This window comes from Manis pentadactyla, chromosome 6, assembly GCF_030020395.1.
Source record: "Manis pentadactyla isolate mManPen7 chromosome 6, mManPen7.hap1, whole genome shotgun sequence".
NCBI classification, from domain to species: Eukaryota; Metazoa; Chordata; class Mammalia; order Pholidota; family Manidae; genus Manis; species Manis pentadactyla.
Genome location: NC_080024.1, coordinates 34,145,017 through 34,165,796, shown reverse-complemented (window position 1 = coordinate 34,165,796; position 20,780 = coordinate 34,145,017). Strand labels below are relative to the sequence as shown.

General features: G+C 42.6%; 1 protein-coding gene across 1 annotated transcript in view; it reads left to right on the top strand.

Annotated features, from left to right (window-relative positions):
• KIAA2012 (KIAA2012 ortholog) overlaps window positions 1–20,780 on the top strand; it is a 120,074-nt gene that overhangs the window by 49,515 nt on the left and 49,779 nt on the right. Inside the window, exons 11-13 of the mRNA XM_036927998.2 lie at window positions 1,577–1,684; window positions 10,971–11,019; window positions 18,728–18,824. Of these exons, the coding sequence (XP_036783893.2) occupies window positions 1,577–1,684; window positions 10,971–11,019; window positions 18,728–18,824 (254 nt within the window). The remainder of the gene's footprint in view (window positions 1–1,576; window positions 1,685–10,970; window positions 11,020–18,727; window positions 18,825–20,780) is intronic.

The following is a 20,780-nucleotide window of genomic DNA, read 5'->3' as shown; positions in this document are numbered from 1 at the left end:
AGCACTGGGCTGAGCACCAGATGAGGATGGTGTGTATATGGGTGTCAGACAAAGCGAAGAAGGTATCTGTGTTAACAACAGAATCACACACATTCTGAGAGTCACATGAGAACTGAGAGCCACCAAGAAAATAGCAGACACCGTATCTTTCATTTTCATCTCATGCTCACTCAGGGACAGAATGTCTCACTGTTTAAGTCAGTCTCCCCTCCCCTCCACTCAAGTATGTATGCTTGAAGCCTCGTAAGCATGAATTAAATACCTAGGTCAGTAACTCATTACACGTTTGCAGCTTCTCTGTTTAAAGCTGAAATGGTCAAAATCAAATTCTCTCCCTCCCCTGAACATTCTCTCTCTCTCTTCAAAGATGTCACTTTCGTTTATGAACTATTTCAAGACAGAACCTTCTCTTACAAGCCCACCTTTTATACTTGCACCCTCTTAACTTAGACATAGATAGCCAAACTTTAGGTGAGGTCATGTCAGTACCAACAATGAAGGATGTTCCTAGGAGGTTGCAAAGCCAGAGCAAATCACACCAAACACACACCCCTCCACTCGGATATCCTTTTAAAGGGAGAATTGGATGAGAATGAGTGCCAGGGCCATGACTGATAAGAGTGTAGCCTGAATCCACAAAAGTATAGGTTGAGTATGTGTAAATGGAGGGCACATTCGTGTCTGAGGTATGTGTGTGTTTATTTGCCCATGGGAGTGCATGTGTGTGCTTGTGTGCATGCACAGCTGTGTATGTCTGAGTGCGTTTATGCAGGCCCACCCGCAAACAAGTATGCATGTGTTGATATATGTGTGCCCTTGTTCATGTATGGTACATGTGGGTACATGCACGCACACATGTTGATTGTGCATGTGTCATAAGGTGGCCTTATAAGTGAGCATCATGCATGTGTGTGTGTGCAAGCCTTTGTGTATGTGTGTGAGTGTGTGTTTCTGTATGTGCATGTTGTGCCTCTGTGTGTGTGTGTGTGTGTGTATCTGTATACTTGTAAGCATCCACTGTGCCTGGTTACTAGCTCTACCCCTGACCCCTTTGCCTTGGAGATGGGGAAGGTAAGGCTACAGAAACACCTTCAGTCCTTCCAAGCAGCTGAGGGGAATGCACCATCCTTCTCCTTGAGCCCCCTCGAGTCACTAAGCAGTCATAGCATTTTATCCTCAAGTAAGGCTGCCCCGCTGAGTACTTCATAAAAGCATGCGACAGAACGAGGAGGAGAGGCTGGAATCTCTAAGCCCTTTGCCCAAGGGCTGCACACCTGGAGGAAGGGGCTCCCTTTCTTTCACATGAGGTGCCCCTCACCAGCCTAGCCTTGCCCTTTTCCAGACTTCCATGAAGGAATGATGCAGGCTAGTGGCAGCCCTGCCCTGCTCATCCCACACTGGCCTCCAGAGGAGGCCATGCTTTGCCAAATCCCAGGAGTAGGCCTGCCCCTGCACTCTGGCAAGTGCCTGAGATGGCATCTGCCTGTTGGGGATTTGGGGGCACAGTCCAGGTTTGGCCTCCTCCTCCCCTGCCCTGGTGCTAACACTGCCCATGCTTGTGCTTATTTTCAAGTAGATTCCAGAGGCCCCACACTGGGACACTCCTCACTAGGTCCAGATGGAGAAAATGCCCGCCTGTCCCTCCCAGGGCCTGCCCAAACCGAGGAACTCCTCACAGGTCAAGGTAAGATGATAAATCCCACATCAACCTTATTTTCACAGGGAAAGATTTTTACCTGCAGCTTCCAAAACGTCCCCACAGCAGAGACATCATTAAAAACAGATGTAAATCAGCCAGATTCTCCCCTCTTGCTGACAGAGGTGCTTCTGTAGCTGACACAATAACCCAATGTTTGCATAACAAGTTTACTCTTGCTGGAGCATCTGGAGAGAGAAGTTCCCGTGGAATGGCTTGGAGAAGGTCTGATGTGATGCCTTGATGAGAATGATAAAGCCCTTTTGGTATTTGCCCAAATTAAACACCGCCTTTTCTCTTCTTTCCAACCACCCTCCAGGAGTGGAGGTGGCTAATTGGTAATCCAATCAGGTGTCCTTGTTATGTGCGTTAGTTCACTGCTGTGAATCATCTGGCTCCTGACAGATATCAAGGCAATTTCCAAAGCCCTTCTGGCACATTAACTTTTTGGAAAAGAGATGCTGGCTCTGGGCAATAGCCATTTTGCAAAGGAAAAAAAAAAGTATTCAGAGGGTAATGAGTGTCAGCCACCCAGGAGCCATCACGTTGTGTATGCATGAGGCATATACCCAGCACACCTCTTGAGGAGGGAGATTAAAATCTGCACTCACTTGGTGGGTTTTGGCACAACTGGCTTAATAAAAAAGGCATGGATTGCAAGCCAGAGATTTGAGTAGCCCTGGCATGTCCTCTGTGTTGTCATATAACTTTTGGGTCATCCCTCCCTGTGTCCAAGATTCCTCATCACATCCCGAGTGAGTGTCTCCACTCCTCCGCCACCAACAGCTTGGACGTTTCTTAACTATTACTGCTTTTGACATGCTGTGTCACTTGTTTCTGTTGTAACCACCTAGCACACAGGTTTCCAGAAACTAGAATGCATCTGCCTCCAAACTGAGTGTCACAGAACTTCCATCACCAAGTGGGTTGCCCCACAATATAAACATAAAAATAACTTGGTTCTGAATTGGCAGAAGCAGGAGTTCAACAGGTGGAGGTCACCAACAGTGTGACACAGCTGGCACAACAGCTGGGGAGGAAATATGATTCTGTTCACCTGCTGCACATCTGTCCACTTTGTTCCAGGAGAAAGAAGTCCCTTTTTGGCAAAGCAAAATCCAGAAAAGTGGAAAAAGAAATGTTTAGGCTTTAAGTCTGTTGTCACTCCACCGGTGTGATGTTTTGGTCCTTTCGGTGTTGCCAGCCCGTAGCACAGTCCCTGACACATACAGAACAGGATCACAATCAATGTTCATTGAAAACTCATTCAATAATTTCCACACAAAGGAAAGAAAGAGAGAGAGAAATGAAACTTAAGCTGAATAAATGGAGCCTTGCCTGCCATCTTGTCCTAAACCCATGAACAATATATTTAATCCTACTTACCTCTCTGACCTAAGGACATCCACTGTAAGCACATTGCACGCATCAGCCAGTGAATGAATCGACCAGTCAGTCCATCCCTGGTCTCTCTAGCTTCTCCTCCACATACACTTGGTGGACCTTCAATCTTGCCGGTGATTGGAATGTGTCCTGGAAGGCAGGGCAGAACCTTAAAGCCACTTTTCCCTACAAGGGCCCATAGAAGTGGCCTAGCTCTCAGTCTCTATTAATGGGAAAGGTTTGTGGTTGTCTTTTGTTGTGATTCAAGAAGCAGTATACTGAAAAAAAGGTTCAGCTCTTGCAAAGGATTTGCTGCAATGACACCTAACTCTCTGCGGCACAGTTTGTTCAAACCCGTCTTTATCATCATCCCTGCTCTGCTGTATTCAGGCCCACCCTCTTCATCTCTGATAGCCCAACCAATTCAGTCTTCCTTCTCTCATCTCTCAGCCTGTGCCCAGTTGCCCCCAAATATTTAGGATCACTTTAAGTTCTATAGGCAAAGGCTCATCTTTTCTGGGCATTTTCCAATAAATCCACCTCATCTCATACAACTGCCTCAGCCCATTCCTCTCTCAATCCCACATTTGTGATTATTTTGTTTATCTGCAAATAGCTCCAAATATATGAGTCCTTCAGAAACTCTTTATCATATGTTCAAGAAATGCTTGTTGATTGACTGAATATCCCAGGTGCCATAAAGGAAAGTTTTTTGGGGATCATAGTTGTTGTTTTTTTTAATTAAAATAAGTCTTGAGTAAAGGAGGGAATATGATCTGTCTGATCTTTGAGAGACTTTCAGACACTGTCAACATCTATTTGGAAATAGATTCTTAGGCAATTAGATCATGATCTCTTGCTTTCAGACAGCATAGAGAAATGAATGTAAACCTTCAGAAGAAAAAAAATATGAACACCAGAGCTAGAATTTGACCCTCTTGTCATGTTGGGATATTACAACACTTTGGAAATTCAAAGGCTTAAGAAAGGAAAAGTTGACTTGGAAGGGTACAAGTCAAAACAGTGAAAATGCTCTCTGAATTGCTTATCTTTGATTCAAATCCTTCATCTATTCTCATAGTCATGGTGGCAGCAATAGAGGTTTTCTTTCACAAGTTCTTTTATTCAGAAGTTTTTTATTGCAAGAAGTTCAAGGGTGTCTGTGCCAATGACTCAGGTTGGGACCTCAGGTCCCATATAAGTTTAAATTCTTGATCTCCTTCAGAGTTTCCAGTTAGCACTTGCTCTTGCCCTAATGGATTTTTACCCCCAAAATGTCTCTTGTTTTTTGGTTATTTAATTAACATCCTTCTCTCTTGCAACTTTCTTGATATGGTAGTTTAAAAATATTTCCATGACTATTTACAATAGCCAAGAAATGGAAGCAACCTAAATGTACATCAGTAGATGAATGGATAAAGAAGAGGTGGTACATATACAAAATGGAATATTATTCTGCCATAAAAAGAAAACAAATCCGACCATTTGCAGCAACATGGGTGGAGCTAGAGGGTATTATGCTCAGTGAAATAAGCCAGGCAGAGAAAGACAAGTACCAACTGATTTCACTCATCTGTGGAGTATAACAATAAAGCAAAACTGAAGGAACAAAACAGCAGCAGACTCGCAGAACCCAAGAATGGACTAACGGTTACCAAAGGGAAAGGGACTGGAGAGGGTGGGTGGGAAGGGAGGGATAAGGAGATTACGGGGCATTATGATTAGCACATATAATGTGGGGGGGGCACGGGGGAGGCAGTATAGCACAGAGAAGACAAGTAGTGACTCTATAGCATCTTACCATGCTGATAAACAGTGACTGTAATGGAGTATGTGGTGGGGACTTGATAATAGGGGGGAATGTAGTAACCACAATGTTATTCATGTGAAACCTGAGCATAAGATTGTGTATCAATGATACCTTAATAAAAAAAAATTTCCATGAATCTTTGGCACTTGTTCCTTCAAAAAGGAGAATATAATCCTCCTCTCAAGTATAAACTGGGAGTATTGGCTCACTTCTCATAAGTATAGATTATTACAGAAGTGATGGCACATGACTTCTGAGACTGGGTCATAAAAGGCACTGTGGCTTCCTCCTTGCTCTCTCCCTTGCCTTACTCACTGGGGAAAGCCAACCACCATGCCTGTCATGAGGCCATTAAGCAGCCTTATGGACATGGCCATGTGGCAAAGAACTAAGCCTCCTGCCAACAGCAAGAACGAACTTGCCAGACTTGTAGGTGAGCTACCGTGAGATGAGATGCTGAGCCCCAGTGAAACTTTCAGATGACTGCATCCTAACTGACATTGTGAGAGCAGCCTCTCCATGGACTCTGCACCAGAATGCGACAACTGAACCCCTCCCAGATGCCCACAGAAACCGTATGAGAGATAATAAAGGTTTGTTGTCCTACGTCACTAGATTTGGGGGTAATTTGTTTTCAGTAGTAGATAATATACTGGTATCATTTCCTGGCATTCTGTAATTTGGTAAACACAAAAATGAAGGGTCTAAGAATATCCCACCTGGTCTCAAAACACTGATTATTTGGGGGCAAACATACTAAATGGTTAACTTTCTGTTGTTTTCCCCACTCGATAGTTGTAATAATGTTGGTTGGGGACCCATGGGTAAAAGAATCCTTCCATGTTGGTGGGGTAATTGACAAAGTATGATTTTCCTTGAGTAGCCTTTCTCTTAGCAGCTGTTGCCTTAAGAAGATGCCTGGAGATTTAAAGGAGAAGTCGTTTAGACTAGTCAATGTGAGGAAAAAGAATTCTGGACTAAAATGTGGTGTCACCACCACTTTATGCCCTCCAAAGAAGAAAAATATCAAAAATAATAACTCTCTCTGAATCTGCTGGAAGTTTTTATTATTATTGTTAAGGTATCACTGACATAGATTCTTATAAAGGTTTCACATGAAAAACATTGTGGTTACTACACTCACCCATATTATAAAGTCCCCCCCCATGCTGCACTGAAGTCACTGTCCATCAGCATAGTAAGATGCCACAGAGTCACTACTTGCCTTCTCTGTGCTACACTGTCTTCCCCATGACCCCCACACACACCATGTGTACCAATCATAATACCCCTCAATCTCTTTCTCCCTCTCTCCCCACCCACCCTCCCCCACCCCTCCCTTTGGTAACTGCTAGTCCCTCCTTGGAGTCTGTGAGTCTGCTGCTGTTTTGTTCCTTCAGTTTTGTTGTTATACTCCACAGATGAGTGAAATCATTTGGTACTTGTCTTCCTCTGCCTGGCTTATTACACTGAGCATAATACCCTCTAGCTCCAACCATGTTGTTGCAAACGGTAGGATTTGTTTCTTTCTTATGGCTGAATAATATTCCATTGTAACCACTTCTTCTTTATACATTCATCTACTATGGATACTTAGGTTGCTTATATCTTGGCTGTTGTATATAGTGCAGTGATAAACATAGGGGTGCATATGTCTTTTTGAATCAGGGATCTTGTTTTCTTTGGGTAAATTCCTAGAAGTAGAATTCCTGGGTCAAATGGTATTTCTACTTTTAGTTTTATGAGGAATCTCCATACTGCTCTCCTCAATGGTTGAACTAATTTACATTCCCACCAGCAGTGTAGGAGGGTTGCTGGAAGTTTTTTTAATTCAACATGAAGTATTGAAGAATATTTGATTCCTCATTTTTTTTACATATCATGATACTTACATTTTTCACAGAGCCTATGAAGCATGACTTCTACCTGCCTTGCATTTGTTCTGATTCAGAGAACCTTAGAGTGAACATAGTTACCACCTCTATCAGTGTTTAAACAAAGGAGGCATTTTAGCAAACAGACTTGCTTAGGACACCAATTGATAAAACATATAATAGCAGAGTCTCCTGGTTGAAGTGGGGATAGTCTGACTGTGTCTCTCCCAACTTATCCACAGTGAGGCTAAAATAGTTTCTGGGTAGAAGGTCCATGCAAAGCCACTAGAGCTATAAGACCACAGTTTAAAAACTCTCTCATTTTATGGATAAGGCTCAAACCCAGATCTTCTGCACCCACTTAGGTTAAAGCTCTTTCCACTAAATCACAAGCCTCTGGTCCCACTGGTTCAAGTTGCCAGGCTTCAAGAACAAGCTGAAGTACCACTTTCATTGTTATACCTTATCTGATCCCCCAGCCCACAATGATTGCCACTTTCTTAGGTTCCACTACTTCTTACTAGCTGGGCCTCTCACCAGGCACTCTCTCCCTTTACATTTTTTACTCTTTTTCTTCTTTCCTCTCTGAGATTAAAAATTCTTGTGGGTAGACCCCCCTCATCTCCTTCTGAATCTCCCAGACAACACTATAAGTCCCAGAATATTGCCCATAAATATCGACTGAAACCGTGAGTAGCAGAGACTTTAATTGTTCCCCAATATCCATTTTTCCATTATTCCTTTTATTAATAGAATCCCCCACCCTGAAGTGTAGCTGGAAATCATATTTCTATGGTTGCCTGGCTAGAAATTACATTTCTCAGCTTTCTTTGCAGCCAAGTATGGCCGTATGACTAAGCTGTGGCTAATGAAATGTGAATGGAAGTAATGCACGCAACTTTCAGGCCGTTTCCTTAGAAGGAGACTGCTAGCCCTCCTCTTCCTCTTTCCCCCTCGATGTGGGTGAGGTGGTGAAATAGCTTTGACCACGTGGAAGAGGGTAACCCTCTATGGGATGATGGAGCTATAAGATACAAGGTTACATAGTGCCCAGATAACTTCATAGATACCCTAGTCTGCCCACCTCTTGACTCTTCCCAGAAAGAGAAATAAATACTCATCTTTTAGAGTCTTTTTGTTACAGTAGCTTACCATATTCCTTAACTAATATAATACAATATAATAATATCTATCACCCCAGTTTACATTGCTCTGTGACAATCAGACCAAATCATACTTACAAGTACATCTTGTAAAGTATTAAGTAAAATTCTGGAATTATGTATCATTGGACCTAAAAGAGAGAAGGCCCATTATCTGTGGGTTTGACTCCTTTGATAAAATGAGTGGAACACCTACCATGTGACAGCGACAGGGAAGAATGTCAGTACTGAGAGCAAAGCCTCTCAGGCACTGTGCAGCGTATGTCATCTTATTCCATCATCCCAAGAAAATCCTATGAAGTGAATCCTCATTGAAATTGAAACACAAGGAGGTTAACTCCTTGTGCATGCTGATTGTACCTGGTAAGCAGTAAGCTTATTCATTCCCAGGCCTACCTCTCTCACAGGGAGTGTCTTCTTGTCCCACATCCCCAGGCTCAGCCCTGGGCCTGTGGCTACTGCCATCAAGAACCTCACAGTCCGTGTGCAAACAGAGCCCTGAGCAGCTCACTCTACCACGAGGCAGAACGAAATGAGCACCTCTGTTACAGAAGCCCAAACAACAACACCGTTCAGGAGTGTGTAAGAAGGGAGCAGTTAATTCTAACTTAGGCAACTAGGAAAGATTTGTGCAGAGGAATCCCCATTTGCACTAACCTTTGGGAAATTAGTGAAGTGGATAAACAGAGTAGAGAGAAAACCATGACCAGCATGAACAGTGACAAAGAGATAAGAGAGTAGAGTACACGGGGGAAACGATGAGCAGCCGGCGCGAAGAGGCCACGGTCAGGCTTCATGGGGGCAGCTGGGGCTGAGCGGCAGGCCAGGGCCAAACTGGGGAAGGCCTCACGTGCCAGGATAGAGCTGAAATGCTGCTTTTCAACAAGGAATCACAGGTGTTTGAAGAGGGATGTCATGCAACCCGTGTGTGTGCCAGTGTGAAGGAACAGGCAGGAGAAAAGGCTGAATGTTGAGGCTGCTGCAAAAACATCCAGGCCACAGCCGAGGAGGCTGGGAAGCAAGGCAGTGGGCAGACCAGGGGACGCTGCAAAGGGGAGATGGGCAGAGCTGCCGACTGGGTGTCAGGATCTGAACCAGCTCTGAATCTGAGCAGCCAGGGACAAGCCTGCTTTAGAGTCTCTTTGCAAAACTGGCTACAATTCGTATTCCCAATTTTCTACTCACATTACCTTCCTTCTGTTTTCACTTTCTGTTAAGAAAATTACTTGGGGGCAGGGAGTGTGTGTGCGTGTGTGCGCGCGCGCATGCGGTCTACTGTACTGAAGATAAAACAACAGTCAAGGCTCTGAACCTGAGTCATCCCCACAGCGGCACCCTCAGGGCCACAACCCTCTCCCAGGTGGCACTCGGTTGCGGCTGCCTCCCTCATGTAAGTCACACTCCCACCAGCACATATAAAAAATAAATTCCAGTGTCATGCACCTCTCAGCTTGTCAGCAAGCGATGTGGCTGTTTTCTGGCTTACGGGCTCTCAGGGAAGTGGCCGAGCTTCCTAGCAGACAAGGGTGGTAAATAAAAAGAGTTCTAAGGACGACTCTGAAAGATTTCCTGGGAGCGGGGAGTAAGACAAAGGACGAGGCGGAAAGCATTGATGGAAAGTGTTTGTCTAACCCTCCTGTAGCCTCTCACCCTGAGACACACCGAAGTTTCTCTTTCATGATTGTTTTAGCCTCTTTTTCCCTTCGAACCACCGACTATTCAATTCTTTGAGGGAAAATTAACATTCATTATGCAATTTATCTCTCTCCTTTTAATCCAGAATGTCTGTCTCCAAGGTCCCTACTCAATAATTAATGTTTGTTCTCATTTCCCATTCTCCAGAGCATCTGTTCTTGAACTGTAGGGTCAACAATTAACACTAATTATGGCTTTTTCTCTCTCCAGTGTTGGTCCTCAGAATCCCAAGCTGCCTTGCTCAGCCTAGGTTATGGTGTGTGCATGTGGCTGCGTGTATGCACGCTGAGGTGGAAAAGCACCCAAGAGCAGGCTTTTCCAAGCCCCACCACAGTTTAGCAAAACAATAAAAACAAACATTCTTTTTTGGCAACCTCACTAGTATATTTATTATCAGTAATGAGGCAATAAAGCATACATCCATACATGCTTACATAAATGTATTTGGATATGAGTTTGGGTTGGGGTGGTGGGGAACAGGTAGGTAAAAGATCTCAAAATCTTTTCCAGTTTGAATTTTCTGATTCCCTCTCACTTTTTCCTTCCTATTGCTATACACTTGATATCTCACCTCTCTCTCTCTTACATACATGCACACACACACTATCAAATATCTCATCAAAAATGGTTATTCCATTTTGGAATCCATTTAGTTGACCTCATTGCTATCTATTACCTCTCCTGTCCATCTCTAGTCTGTCATCCTACCTCTCTTTGGCCATGAAAACAGCACTGTTTTAACTAGTTTTCATTTTGACTGACAAGGACAGCCAGGAGAATAATTCTCACTGCAGGTGATTCTAAAAGAGCACAAAAAAAAATTCATCAGGGCTGTGAAAACCCCGTCTGTCTTTTAGGCAGGAATCAAATGGACTAGAAGCCCTCCTATCTCCCCCGGCCCAACCCTTGTATTTGCACCAGGGCTAGAAGCTGGGGCTCCTCATCTTGTCTGTCATCCCCCATTGCTGCATGCTGGGGCCCCACTGCACATCTGCCGCTCAAACTGGGCAAAAACGCCTTGCAGTGTGGATGAAGCATTAACTGTTTCATGCTCTCAGTCTGTCAAAAGCTCTCTCAGAAATTTAGCCTCCTGGTCCCTGCAGGATTTCACCCTTAAACATCTTGTATAAAAATATTTTCTTCAACACCTTTTTAATCTTAGATCAGCTTTCTCTCCATGATAGCATCTACAGATTTTCAAAACCAACACATTATGAAATCCGATTACGGTTGGATGCCATGCATCCAATTCATTAGGCGGCTTAAGCATCAAGGCTTGGTTTTGGTAGGAAAGTGGCTTTTTTCAAGACTTTTTCACAATCTCAGATAAAACTCGTATTGTTTTTCAGCTTATGAATCTGTCGATTCAAATACCAGCCATGAAAATGAGGGATCTAGAATTCGATGTCTACGTACGATTTTCCGCTAAAAAGTCATTTCTATTTCTCTATGTCTTTTGATGCACGTATGTATTATTTCATACCTAGAACTCCAGAAACACACAATTTCTCCACAAATACAGCAATAAGTGGAAAAGAGAATTCACTTTTTGGAGATCCTGAGAAATGTGGTGTCCTTGTGGCTTTCTTGTGGGCAGCCCTGTGTGCTGAGTGTCAACATCCAGGGAGAAGAGACACAAACCAAGCACTTGTGCTGAGCTGGCCAAGGAAGGAGAATTTGCATACACTATGCAGTGCACATTATAATGAGGTGGACATTGCCCCCTAGAGTTGTGCACAGCTCAGTCTGCCCAACCACAAACGAGGGAACTATCTGGAAAAGACTCAGACTTATGTTCTAAATGGAGAACTAAGGCCAGTTCTTCCTCTTTCAAGCTCCCTTTTCTATTTCATTCCCCCATGGAGAAATAAGCAGAAACTAGGAGGGTGGCCTGGCTCTGCCACTCCTCCTCCATACACTGCCATTGCTGCTTCCGCTTTGGACCAGGTGGAAAAGATGATTATATAGAAACTTTCTCTCTTCCCTAAAAAGAGTCTTTGATTAGTAGGGAAATGTGTGTGGTCTTCCTCACTGCTTATTTGGGGCAGGCAGCAATGAATCCTGCATGAGAGACCAGCTATAGTAACAGGAAGCAATGCCGCAGACCAAGGGCTGTAGCCAGAGCTGAGTGGAGGGAAGAGTTTTTACCAGAGACTGAGAAACTAGGAGAAAAGGCACATCATACCTGTGCTAATTTCAAAATCTGTAGGCAGAGAAGTACTCGGGAACCTGGCATTCTGCATTATCCCCCTTGCCATTCTCCTTGGGTGGCCATCCTGACCATGGTGGGAAGTCTTAGTGCCGGTTCTGTTCCTCCTCACGTCTTGGTTGGAACTGGGCTGGAGCAGCTTTCTTAAAGGAACCCTTCAGTGAAAGATGATAGCTACCACTGATATCTATCCTTGATAAGCCAAACATTATGCTGAGTGCTTTACATGCATTATGTGGCTTCATCCTCATAGCTATGGTATGAGGTAAATTCTATCCTTACCTTCATTTTTCATCTAGGACAAAGTGGCTCAGAAAGGTTAACTGACTTGTCCAAGGTCACACAGCTAAGTGGTAAAGCTGAGATGAGATTTGAACCCTAAGAACCTGTATTTTTACCACACAGCATGGTCAGTGGTGATGTCAGTCTAAATAGGCACATTTCCTTCTGACAATATGTGAAAGTTTACAAAATTCCTGACTTAATAATGACCAATAGTAATAAGTTGCTTCTGTTGCACAGCCTTTTCTCAATTCAATTCCCCTTACTCAGCATCAGACACCCTTTTGTGGATAATGAAAATGATTTACAATTTTCTGAGATAAGGGGAGAAGAAAGAAGCTGAAGAGAAAAGTAGGAACCGGGAGAAGCAAACTCTTGAGACAGATTTTCAAGCAAGTTAGGCCTGTTTACAGGGTAGCTCTCTAGACCAAAATCATTCTTCCTAACATGGATGAAAATGTTGCAATTTCATTTCATTTTTACTATTAAAATCTCACTAATAGACTCATTTTAAATTCAGAAATATTCCCTAAAAAGGCTAAGACTTCTGAGAAACTAATAGTCATTCACACTTTGGTAAAAATTTACTTGCTCAGAAGGCAACCTAGCTGAAAACAACCATTCTGAGGGGCTAAAAATACTGATGGGGTGGAAACAGAAGTGTGTGATTTGGGGGTAATTTTTAAGGGTTGAACCATGCCTGACTGGTGGGGCACCCTGAAGGGCTTGGCTGAACAGAAGTATATTAGCTATATGGCAAGGAAGCACAAGGAGAAAAGTATAGAAAGGCAAATGGTAGAGGGCCAAAGACAAATTTGGACTACTTCAGAATTGCCCCATGGCAAACTCAATACCCAGGAAAGGGAAAGAAAAGTTTTATTTCTTCTCTTCTTTATTCCTAGTAACTAAAAGACCTTAGACTAATGCAAATCTCTTTATTTCCAAGCTTTTAAACATACTGTTCCTCTTCCCAGTTCCTCATCTCTTCATATCCCCTGACATTTTGTTTAATGGCAGTAAAATACACACAACATAAAATGTGCCTTCTTCACCATTTTTAAGTGTACAGTTCAGTAGTGTTAAGTAGATTCATGCTGTGCAACCAGTCTCCAGAACTGTTTTCATCTTGCAAAGCTGAAACTCTATACCCAGTAAGTCATAATTCCCCATTCCAACACCATTGCCCACAGAGGTGTAGAGTACCTCTTTCAGAGCTTAGAACATAGGAAACTTATGTGTTCCCTTGATTAGCTCAATGACCTTAACAAAAATTCTTACATCTCTCTGTGCTTAACATTCCCCATTTGTTTTCAATAAAATGGATATTATGCTACTCTGAAAATACCTGATGCCCTCTGGAATTAAAATACCTACTCATTGGTACTTTCACAAATTTTGTTTTCCTTTTGATCATTTGGTTTTAACAAATATTTTCAGGCAACAATCATTGGGTTCTAAAAAGTATTATATAGATGAACTTTGGGTATTTGTGGACTTGAAGTTTAGCTTCAACTATGTGTAAATGACCTCAGAAGTCAGGAACACATGCAGTTTTTCATTGTGCAGAGGCATGATATCAAATCATAGACATCAGAGGGAAGACAGAAGACCATCACTAAGCTAGCCAGCCTCCAAGCACCCACACTTCAGTGTTGTGGTCTGTGTTCACTGTTACATATGCAATAGCTCTTGCAAAGTTACTTTTTAAAAAGAACATTGATTTTTTTACATAAGTATTTTTTCAATGGCCCCTGAAAAGAAAGCCAACTGATGGGGCTGGTGATGGAAGGAAGGAAGAGAAAGGGAAGTGGTATAACAACCTGGTGTTTCTCTGCCAAAAAAAAATTTATAAATCACTCTAATCCTTTACTTACAGACTCCTTAAGAGTCTGAAGAACTACCCCTCTTTTTTCATTTCTACTTTAGGGAATATGATATGCACTGGGGATATCCACAAATCTAAGGATTATTAAAATTCTGAGGATGTGTCTCCCCATGTAGCCAGGATATGCTTGTTCACTTAGCATATGATATGCATGAGGGAACAGGGCCTTCCTTGCTTAGGCAGTAAGGTAGTGATTAGCACCATGCATTTTAAGGCTGATACAGATTTTAAGATGTCTATGTATATGTGTGTTTGTATCAGTTATATTTCTCCACATAAAGTTTAGAATATCAATTTTTCTTTGTTAGAGTAATCAAAAATTATAATTTTCACTAACTAGTAACCCATAAATACTCTTTTCTGTTTCATCACCCTTCAGACATTTGTGCCATCTTCTCATCAAAGAGACCATAAAGAAGCATGAGGCTCTTCTCTAGGATTTTTTTTTTCCTAGTTTCTGTCTTGCTTCTTTCACACATCTCCCTGTGACCTAAGGATTCTCATTTGCTGTTGTCTTAATTTTTTACAGCTCCTTATTTGAAAATTAACAAAGACACAGCATCAAAATACATCCAATAAAAAGAATTAGTGAGACTGTTTTACAAAGCACATAAAAATTGCTCATTCATTCATTCTTTTAACAAACACTAATTGACCATCTACTTATTCAATATAGTGTGCTAGGCACAAGACTACAGCTGAGAGACAAAGTTCATGCCTTAAAGTCATCCACAGTAGTGGAGTGTGCTGATAGCTAAGAACGAGCAAAGGCTAACTCAGCCTGGAGGCTGAAAAAGCTTTTGGAAGGAGAGGACACTTACACTGAGCTTCTAAGGATATATGTAGGAACTAGCCAAGTGTAGACGAAAGGATGCTCCCAAGGAAAGGGACATTATGAAGATTAAAGAAGATGGTGGCATGGGAGAAATGTAACCAGCTTAAAATGATTGAACCCCAGGGCAGAGAAAGTGGTGAGAAAGGAAGCCAGTAGGGTAGGTAAGAATCGGATCATGAAGGGCCATAGGCAGCAACTAAGAATGTATTCCAAAGGTTGTGAGACCCTGTTTATGCAGGAATTGATATAAACAGATTTTTATTTTAGAGAAATGACTCCCCCAGCTATGCAGAGAATGGATTGAAGAGAGTTAAGACTAGAGGCTGAGAGACCAGATGCCTATGCCTGTTTGAGAGCAAGTGACCAAAAACACTATTTTCTGCAGAATGAAGACCACCGTATGAATCGAATTGGTTGGCCTCTTTGTATGTAGCACCACCTTCAGCCTCTTTTTAAAATTCCCTTCTTTCACACAGTCTCCACCCCAGGTATCCTTATTAATACCATTGGGTATCTTGATTGGAGGGTTTCTCGTGTACTTGAAATTTTGTCACTAAACAATTCAAATTTAAATTCTATCATCTAGCTTGCCTTCCATTTTGGGCTTGGCAAACTGCCATGTACCTTTGGACTGTCCCATAAAAAATAAATTATGAACCTTTGAGAAAAGTTGGTGTTTCCAAAGCTAAAGCCAGACCCTTGAGGCTGAAGTAGCCTTGGTCTAAGAAGATATAAGTAAAAGAACTTTTATTCCAAATGGAAAGGAATAGACTGCTCTTGCATTTCTTAGGCATTTCCGTATTTAAATTCAGACTGACTTATTTCTTCTAGATCAATCTACCTGGCTCCTTTAATAGAGCTCCCTGGGTTATGTCTTTAGCCTAGAGACTTTCTCAGGTCTCCAGTAAAAGATATACCCATCTCACCCTCCGCCTTATCCAGGAAGAGTTAAAGTGAAAATGTGTAGCATAAATAAGGTCTTAAATTTCATCCCAAGAATCTGATAATGACAAAAACAAAAGGCCATTTTGGGTTCTGGTCTCCTGCATCAGCAGACTTGAGATTTATTATAACAAGTCAAACACTCCATAAGTCACAGGCATCTTGAGTTACATCACGTTAAATGAAGTGCTTTTTAGATATCATTCTTAAGGAAAGGTCAGCAAGGCTATGGGAAGGGACCAAAATTATCTTTCCTTTTATGGTTTAGTGTATCCTGGGAAGAATTTTTTTTAATTATCTAGAATTTGCTTTTGCATTTTCCATTTTTGATCAAAAATACAAAGCCATGAAGGTAATATGGCTGACTTTTAGGTCTCCTCCCACTGGTTTCTGCAGGGGCCAGCAAGGCCATGTGCGAAGTTGTGAGAAGACAAAGGGGCTTTCTGAGATCTGTTTGCCCATGCATATATCCACTCCCCAGTGATGAGCCGCTGCAAGTTATGAGGGAAGTTCTATAAGAGCATACTAACCATCAAAGGTTGCTCATGCCTCTGAAATGCTTTGTGTGGGAAAAGGCCCTAAGCATATTTAGGAGGCTCTGCCAGCATCTCCAAAAGCTACTACCCTTACAACCACAGAGTACTGAGCCACTTTAGGGCATGGTCTTTCCCAAGCCCTGACACACATCTCTAAAGGAGCCAGTCTAAAGGCCCCCTTTGCCTGATAAGGTGACTTTTTGGGATTTGGTCTCTATTCTGATACTAAATGGGGCTCAGCAGAGAATCCCATCCAAGGGAAATAAGTATTCTGAAACAGTGGGAATAAATATGACTATGTTTCTAAAAGAATGAACAACAACAGCTTGGGAATTAAACCCAGTCAACATAGGTTTAAATAGAAGGAAATGTTGGGGCACCAAATTCCATGCTAGAATCAGATGCTCTTTCCTGCTTTTCAAGCTTTGAGTGTTTGGTGAAGGATCCCATGATTTGAAGAAGGCAGAAGAGGCTGGGATGAGACCCCATCTAGTAAGGGTCATCTCTGAAACTGCCTGATTATCTGGTGGGAATGCTATCTCCTTGTTAAAAGCCTGTGGTTAGATTAATGCTAGCGCTTGAAAATTTGTTCAGCCCTGATGGTGGGCAGCTAGGGAAGGAATGTGTTTTCTGTTTATCTCTTTTGTGGCAGAAATGTTCATCACAGAAAGACTCAGCTCCCAGTTTCAGGCAAGTCTGGAAGCTGTGCCGTCTGTAGTCTGTGAATGTACATACCTGCTTCCAAATTATGAAAAAGAATCACGCCTGTGTTCACAGCCAGTTGCCTGCATCGGTGGATGTTAGTCAGTTTCTTCAGCTTGATAACAAGGGTAGATCCTGCCACATTGTTCAGACAGAAGTTTTACCACCCCCATTGCTTTATCTCCCTGGAATGCAGTTTGAGTTGTGTCTCCTCCTTGACAGCTTGGACCTCAGTAAATTACCAGGGTCTTGACCCAAGAGATGGAGAAGTCCTATGTAATTTTTCAGTCTCCTATCTAAAAATGTGTTTACATTTCTTGAACTCTGGCTGACTGATTCATTCTCCTGGTGTTGCAAGAACTTTCCTTATGCGTTAGAATTTACAAGTTTCATTTCTAAGAGACCCATGGTTCCTTCCAAGCCACAGTGAAGTGAAACTCATCACAACACAATTCCACTGGGCTGGATTTGTCCAGAGGAAGGATCATGGCCGAGCAGCTGTGATGTGGCAAAAGCTCAAGTAAGACTAATAAGAGGAAGTGTGATATGGAGGAAAACGTATGACATGCTAAGATCAGAAGATCTGGGTTCAGGTTGTGATCTTGTGCTATGTCAAGGATGGCCTTGAGCCAATAACATGAAACCACTGTCTGGGTCTCAGTTTCCCCAGATGTTTTAAATAAGAAAGGTTTTAAATCTGTGCAGAAGCCATTTTCAAGCAAGACAGAAGGGGACAGCTGAGAAACAACAGAAAAGGAAAAGTCAGCCCACAAGGAAGTGGTGCAGAGTCACATGTGGCCATAGGTTCTTAAAAGAGCTACTTAAAAGTGGCAAGTATGAGACCTTTATGTTGGACATTGGTCCCACACTAGAGACTAAAATCCTTGTTAGTGGAGCATGTGCTTAGTTCAATCTGTTCCTCAAATAAACATTCCTTTCTAAACATGAAATTTACTTTCTTAGGGGAACAAAAGAAAAACTAAATAAATCCAGTTAGCCTTTTCAGCAAGAGGTTTGAGTCAGGCAGTCTTGGACTCAAATCCTTATTAAAAACCTCCCTAGCTGTAAACATCAGGTTACTTTACCTTTGAGCCTCAGTTTCCACACTTGCAAAGATCAGACATAACACAAGCACGGTGGAGAGCTGCGTGGATTACACACCAGCGCCATGTCAGTGCCTGCAGGGCCCCTGCTTCATGGTGAGCTCCATGATTGCCCCTCCAGCCAGCCCCACAGTGGCTTTGGCCTTTGTTTGCTTCATGTTTCCACTGTTCCTCTTGCCCCTCCACCTTATGAGGGAAAAAGCAAGTCTCTGATCTCTCTATCTGGAAGGTTGCTGAAGCATTTTCGTACTTCAGTGAAGTAAAATCATACAAAATTTATATTCAACAGTATCAGCAGATCTTCTTTCCATCAATATTTCCTTTTAAATTTCAGCTCTTTCTAAATTTTAGCTGCACAAAGAATTCACTTTTGGTCTTTTAAAGAGCAACCAAAACAAGGAAAAATAGAAATTTGAATATAAAGTCTCAACACTATATTTAATGTGCTGTTTAGACTATGCCTATAGAGGTTACAGGTGTTTTTTGGAGAGTAAATATGAATGCCATAGGTGTACTTGTGTTTATAATCTTACACATATGAACCAGGTGTGTATATAAACCAGGTATATATAAAAATTCATGAGACATAGATCTGACAACCTTGGTCCTTTTCTCTCTGATTTTCACCATAGCCAACACTGAATCCGGAATCGATCTTCAAATGAATCTTAATGAAACCTCACTTTTCACCCAAAAGCCAGAGAAGCAGGTACAGTATTAACTCTGAATAAGAATGAGAATAGGAATCAGGACTTTTGGGTTCTTGTTCCAGCTTTCTGTGTGACTCTGGGTGAGATTCTTTACCTCTCTGGGCCTCATTCACCTCATCAATAAAAAGAGACAAGTAGACTATAAAATCACAGAGGTTCCTGTACTCATAGATTTGGAATGTCTTAACTCAACCTGAACTTGTTTTGTCTGGCTCTTCATGTGCATGAATAAGCAGAACAGGCCTTTCCCTGACTTCTGCAAAGTCAAAAAGGGGACAAGGAAACTGCAACGTATTGTCCATTGAGGGAGTAGGCACAGTGGACCCATTCTTTCTATTCCAATTCTCATTCCTGATGAGGAGAAAAAACTAGCCATTAAGAAAAAAAATCACTACCTTGAAGAAGGGAGAAAATTGCTTCCTCTAGATGGGTTAGGAATGTCTATTAGTGGTTCAAGGACCTGTGTTCACAAATATTTGTAAGTTTGTTCTTTCATTTGAAGCTTTGAGGCTGGAACTGTCATCAAATTCTCTCTAGAGAGACAACTAAGGGGAGTTGCTAGAGCTGCACTTGGGATCTCAGAGAAACTGAGGCAGAAGCAGAGTAGCTCCAGGGCACTGTCAGGTCTCTCCCTGCTGGGTGACAGCCTGGGGGACTCCTGATCTCTCTTTCTCCCTTATCTCCACCTTCCTGCAACAGCCTGGCTCTCTCCCTCCTTTCTCTTCCCTCGTGCTCATTACAAAACTATAATAATAAAAATAGTTTTGTTTTCATGTGTGTGCCTAGCTGGGTTCTGAGGAAGGATATGAACTCTCACTGTTAGAACCCACGCCTGGGTCAGGCCTCTGCTGAAGTAAAACACGGCTGAGACGACCCTTCCTGCTACTGAGGAACCACAGAACCGAAGTTGGCATTTTTTTACCCGTCTGCTTTGAAGACACCCTTTATAAGGGATCTGGAAGGTTTTCCTTTTTAAGAGAGTCTGTGACTAAGGAAAATATACCATGCTGTATTTTTATAATTCCACAACTTCAAGGCCTTGCAAATGCCTCACATATCCGAAACACTCCAAATTCACACAGCCCCATAGTTGTATTTCAGGAGACCTAACATCACCTGCAATAAAAGAGTGGCTCAGTCATGTCAAATTAGTCCTAGACGGAATTGTTAACCTTGTGGTCAGAAGAACACCAGACGGAGGGTCTTAAACTCTAATCCTGGGTTCCCCTGGAAGGCTGGGGCAGGCCCAGCTCAGTCTGCGGACTTCTTGTGCTTCTTTGGTGAACAGAGAGGGCTGTTCCCAGCAGGACCAAATGGTCTGTGCAAGTCACAGTGGTCTTACTTCCTTTAGAGGTAGCCCCCCACAAAAAATAAACAAATAAGAATAAAAGGAGGAGTCCCCAAAAGAAAAACTATTTGAGGAAAAGTCTAGGAAGGCCTACCAGTCCTCAAACATAGAGAAAGTGGGGATGAGGTGGGGGACGTGGCCGGGTCTCCCTCACTCACTGAGGCTAATGGCCCTTTATTAGATTCATCATGGACTTCAAGTTTAACTACTTCCTCCACCTACTCCATGTAATGACTAATTTCATGTTTACCGTAAAGCATCTGGAAAGGATTTAGAAACAAATCTCTGCCCGGCAGATTTCAGTTATGTACCTTGATGGGCCACTGGCAGATCCCGTGGATTCCATCCCCTGTCGCCTTCCCGCTGGGCAGCAGGCTGGGCTATCACACAAAACTGATCTTCGTCAGCCTCAGCAGTTTCTACCCTTCTTGCCTTTCCATTAATTCCCCGCTGACTCACCCCCTCCTCCCTTCACTGGGTCTGACCATTTGAGTTCAGTCACACAAAATACTTTGGCTTTTTAATCACAGAATTTAGGGGGAAAACCCAAAGGCGGAATAACTTGGCATGGCCGTGCTTTAACGGGGAGTCACAGACCTAGACTTGG